General features: G+C 36.1%; 1 protein-coding gene and 1 pseudogene across 1 annotated transcript in view; one reads left to right on the forward strand and one right to left on the reverse strand.

Moving 5' to 3' along the window:
- LOC137643576 (putative nuclease HARBI1) overlaps positions 1-2,113 on the forward strand; it is a 2,351-nt gene extending 238 nt beyond the window's left edge. Inside the window, exon 2 of the mRNA XM_068376306.1 lies at positions 1,199-2,113. Coding sequence (XP_068232407.1) covers positions 1,199-2,076 — 878 coding nt within the window. The 3' untranslated portion in view covers positions 2,077-2,113. The remainder of the gene's footprint in view (positions 1-1,198) is intronic.
- A 193-nt stretch (positions 2,114-2,306) lies between these two features.
- LOC137643578 (myb/SANT-like DNA-binding domain-containing protein 3) lies at positions 2,307-5,077 on the reverse strand (annotated as a pseudogene).
- Positions 5,078-5,357: the final 280 nt, after the last annotated feature.

Here is a 5,357-nt window from a genome sequence, read left to right on the forward strand (position 1 = left end):
GTAATCCTGTGGCTCTCACCTTCTTGCACAGTAATTAGGTGGTTATTTAAATTCTGGGAAAGCAATAATTAGCAAGATATGTTGAAGAGGGGAGAAGGGGTTATGAAAAGAAAATAGCTAGGTTTCCTCATTATACGACATGGAACTGACGTCAACATAGTCAACCAAACAGATCGTGATGCCAGGGTACATAAACAGAAGTTCGTGATGCCAGCGTACATTTGATATACTGTATATTCAAAATATACTTAATCAAGAATTGTGATTACTCAAAAGTGTCACTATTTGTAAATTGCATATTTTAAGGACACTTTTGAGTAATTAATCCATTTTCAATTAAGTATATTTTGAATATACAGTAAATCAAATGTACGCTGGCATCACAAACTTCTGTTTATGTACGCTGGCATCACAAAATCTGTTTGGTTGACGATGTTGACGTGTCAGTTCCAAATCGTTTAGTGAGGAAACCGAGCTATTTTCTTTTCATAACCCCTTGCCCCCTCTTCAACATATCTTACTACTTATTGCTTTCACAGAATTTAAATAACCCCTAATTACTGTGCAAGAAGTTGATAACTGCAGGATTCCATTATATTGGAGTAAATGGAGAGCGTGGTGTTCTATACTATTACCGTCATTTTTACTTATTTAACAACATTTCCTTAATAATAATGTACCAGGTAGGTACTGTACATAAGGTGCCTTCATTACCTGTAAGCACAAGCAAAAGTGATTTTTATGTCTGTATACTGTAGCCTACTGCAGTGATTCTCAACCAGTGGGCCAAGGCACAATGCTATGCCACAACTAATTCAAGCAGTATGGTGATATTTACTGAAGTAAAATAAGTTGTTATTTATACTCGGTATTTTTTTATGTCTGTAGTTCTATCTTATAATTACATGTATACCCTTTTGAATTTTGCCAAGTATACTGTATGCTGTGGTATTCTTATGAGATCTTAAGTGTGCCATTGGTAAAAAAAGGTTGAGGCATTTGCTGTACTTAGTTTACTTAGGCAAGTTATTTTATTGGTTTCTGCTAAATGTGTTACTTGAAAGGTTATATGAAGCTGCCTACAGATATTATGCTTCATGCAGTAAAAGATTATACAATTTTTTAAGTAAAAACAGATGAGAATTATGCCTGGACATGGTTTGAGTGAAGTACTTCATGATTTTTTCTTTTTCCACAGGCTGTCCTGTGCCTTCTCACCTGCAGGTCCTAATTGGATTGAGATACATTGCCACTGGAAACGACCAACTTGGTATATCTGATTGGTGTGACGCATCACAGTCTTTTGTTAGTAGATGTGTTGGCAAGGTAGCATATGCAATTGGAAGTTTGTGTGCAGAGTTCATCAAGTTTCCAGACCAAGATAATATCACCAGGATTAAGCATGAATTTATGACTATAGCTGGAATGCCAGGTGTAATTGGGCACATTGACTGCACTCATATTGCAATTGAGATGCCAAGTCACCCGCGTCCTGAAGTTTTCCGCAATAGAAAAGGTTCTTTTTCATTTAATGTACAAGCAGTCTGTGGTCCTCAGTTGCAGCTCTACAACATTGTAGCTCGGTGGCCTGGCAGTGCACATGACAGCAATATTTTTGAAAATAGTCGACTCTGTCAGGAACTCGAAGATGGTATTCTGCCTGGACACTTGTTGGATGACAGTGGCTATCCATGTCGTGAATATTTGTTGACTCCTCTGACAGCTCCTCATGGCCGTGGAGAGAACCGCTATAATGCTTCTCACATAAGAATGCGAAACAGTGTTGAGAGAGCATTTGGACTATTAAAAAGAAGATTTGCTTGCCTTGGAAAGAAAATGAGGACTTCTATGAGAAACACCAAACACATAATTGTTGCTGCTGCAGTTCTCCACAATTTGGCCATCGCCTACAGAGTACCTGAGCCAGATAATGTAACTCATGAACTTCATGATCCAGATGACCCAGAAGCCCAAGGAAACATACAAGAGGATGAATTGAGGCAGCAACCTCAAGCAATGAGAAATATCCAAGGAGTCTTTAAAAGACAGCAAATCATCAGAGAATATTTTGCTTAGGAAAAAAATAATCACCACCACTAGGCTTAAAGTTACCAAAAACCAAATTCAAAGTATATATATATATATATATATATATATATATATATATATATATATATATATATATATATATATATATATATATATATATATATATGGTACAGGTTTGGAAAATAAACCAGAAACAGTTATTTGTAATTTCAATTTCCACAAAAATATACAGTACAGTAGTCAAAATACATTGCAGACTAGAACACAATGCATAATTTCATCACAGCCGAAATATATATAATACTATATTGCACTGAAAAACTTGAAGTGACATTAGATCAGTTTAAAGCATCGAGTTTATCACAAATTCTTTTGGTCACCTGTCCTAGTTCCCCTGTTACTTCCAACATTTTCTTGCCCACATCAACCCAGATTTGATGAGCCTGAAGACAAAGGTTTGCATCCTCATTTTTCTTTTTAATTTGTTATTAGTTTTTCTCTCTTAATTTCAATATCTAGGTTCTTAACTTCAATATCTAGGCTGAGGCTTTCCATCGTCTTTTCATGCTCCTTCCGTTGCATTTCAAGAGATGCTTCAAAGCTGGCCTCCTGAGTGAACTTTCTTGTTTGTCAGCGCTTTCGGGCTGGGGTAAAATTTGATTGGCCAGGTGGAGTGTATTCTGTTGGGGTGTCTCTGGCATTAAACTGCATAGAGGTGGGTGTGTTTGTTTGAGTATCCTGTGTCATGTTAGCTTCTTGAGAGGAGACTTTGCCAGCTGGTGTGCTCTGTGTTGTGTTGAATTCAGTTGAGGTGAGTTTGGGAGGTGTTGTGATGGAGTGTATAGAGTTGTTATTGTGCTGTGCCATTATTTGAGAATCAAACCTTATCTCACATTTTTGCCCATTATTTCTGATACCAATCACAGTATGTGGTTGTCCTGAAAAGACAAAAAAAAAAAAAAAATAAATAAAGTTATGCTATGATTGTACTGGAGAACATTACTTTTGCAAACTGTGGGGCCACTAATTCCTCCTAATTCTATAAAAGATTCCATAAAAGTAAAGCAAATATTTAAGTGATGAAGGATTTACCTAATCCTAACAATTACACAGTTGTGGGTCACACCATATTAGACATGATTCTTGGGTAATAGTATAGAACACCACGCTATCCATTTACTCCAATATAATGGAATCCTGCAGTTCTCACCTTCTTGCACAGTAATTAGGGGGTTATTTAAATTCTGGGAAAGCAATAATTAGCAAGATATGTTGAAGAGGGAGGAAGGGTTTATGAAAAGAAAATAGCTCGGTTTCCTCACTAAACGACTTGGAACTGACACGTTAACATCGTCAACTAAACAGAATTCGTGATGCCAGCTTATATAAACATAAGTTCGTGATGCCAGCGTACATTTGATTTACTGTATCTTCAAAATATACTTAATTAAAAATGGATTAATTACTCACAAGTGTCCTTATAATATGCAATTTACAAATAGTGACACTTTTGAGTAATCACAATTCTTGATTAAGTATATTTTGAATGTACAGTATATCAAATGTACGCTGGCATCTCGAACTTCTATTTAGTTGACTATGTTGACGTCAGTTCCATGTCGTTTAGTGAGGAAACCGAGCTATTTTCTCTTTATAACCCCTTCTCCCCTCTTCAACATATCTTGCTAATTATTGCTTTCCCAGAATTTAAATAACCCCCTAATTACTGTGCAAGAAGGTGAGAGCTGCATGATTCCATTATCTTTATAAATTGATAGGTAGGGGATATGCGTAAAACAAGTGACTTCCTCTCAATTTTATGGGAAAAAATTAATAGAGAAACAAAACATTTGTATGAAAATCAGTAAAATATGCAAAACATCCAAGCAGAGCTTTCTGTAGAATTATCAAAGTAGGACTTACCAGTACTCTGAAGTGCATAACAGTCCAGTTCATTCTCCTCACCATCAAGGTCATCACTTATGATAGTAAGGATTTTAGCAGTCTCTTCATCTTCAGACTTAGGAGGAGCACCACCACCTGTCCTCATAGTCTCTCGCTTATAGGCTGCATGCTGTTTCTTTGCTCTGAAATTTTTACAACAATTCAGTGGTTAAATGAATATCTTTGTTCCAAACAATTAGGCTAACCAGTATATAGCCTAAAATTAAGACCAAACAATTAGGCTAACCAGTATATAGCCTTAAATTAAGAACATAAGCCAAGCAATTAGGCTAACAAGTATATAGCCTGAAATTAAGACCAAATAATTAGGCTAACCAGTATATAGCCTTAAATTAAGAACAAAGGCCAAGCAATTAGGCTAACAAGTATATAGCCTGAAATTAAGACCAAACAATTAGGCTAACCAGTATATAGCCTTAAATTAAGAACAAAAGGTAAGCAATTAAGCTAACAAGTATATAGCCTGAAATTAAGACCAAATAATTTGGCTAACAAGTATATAGCCTTAAATTAAGAATAAAAGCCAAAAAATTAGGCTAATCAGCAGATAGCCTGAAATTAAGACCAAACAATTAGGCTAGCCAGTATATAGCCTTAAATTATGAATAAAAGCCAAACAATTAGGCTAACCAGTATGAAGTCTGAAATTAAGAATAGTACAAACTGCAATGAGAATTATTTATTTGCTCAGCCTTTGAAAACTATGTTATTCCTTACATATAGCCTAAATAAAACTCATCCTCGCCAATCCCTAAGCTGATGCTTGCTTATGTATGCAGGAAGTGAGTCAAGAGTACTATTACTTTAATGTGTTTAAGAATACTTACTTTCCTTTTGTATTCTCCCAGACTTTCTTCAGCTGTTGCTGGCTTCTTGGTGGTCCATAACCAGCAGCATTAAATAAGCTAGTGACTTCTTCCCATGCTGCTTTTTTTCGATGGATGATGCGGAAGTCATGGCTCTTATTGAATAAAATCTCGCTCCTTTCCTCTATCAAGGTCACCAGCATTGTTTTCTCACTTGTAGTTATGTATCTTGCTCTTATAAAATCCTTTTCAGCCATTTCCACTGTCTATATGTCGTCATTAACTCGTTGAAAGAACAGGAATGGACGACACACGTCTTCTTCTTCTTGGGGTATTAAAGCCAACACTTGTTGTTGGCACGGGCCTTTCCCTTGGTTGGCCCGTAGGAACGACACACGTGTACCCAACTTAGTAAATATCCTCATACAGAGTTGCCAGGATCGCCTTTTTTCAGGCTAAAAACTTCAAATTTGGCCCTTTTTGAAATTTTTTAGCCTTTAGCAATATCATAAAAAAGGTTGGCCTTAAATGCTATAA

Source organism: Palaemon carinicauda, chromosome 7, assembly GCF_036898095.1.
Source record: "Palaemon carinicauda isolate YSFRI2023 chromosome 7, ASM3689809v2, whole genome shotgun sequence".
In the NCBI taxonomy this organism is placed as follows: domain Eukaryota; kingdom Metazoa; phylum Arthropoda; class Malacostraca; order Decapoda; family Palaemonidae; genus Palaemon; species Palaemon carinicauda.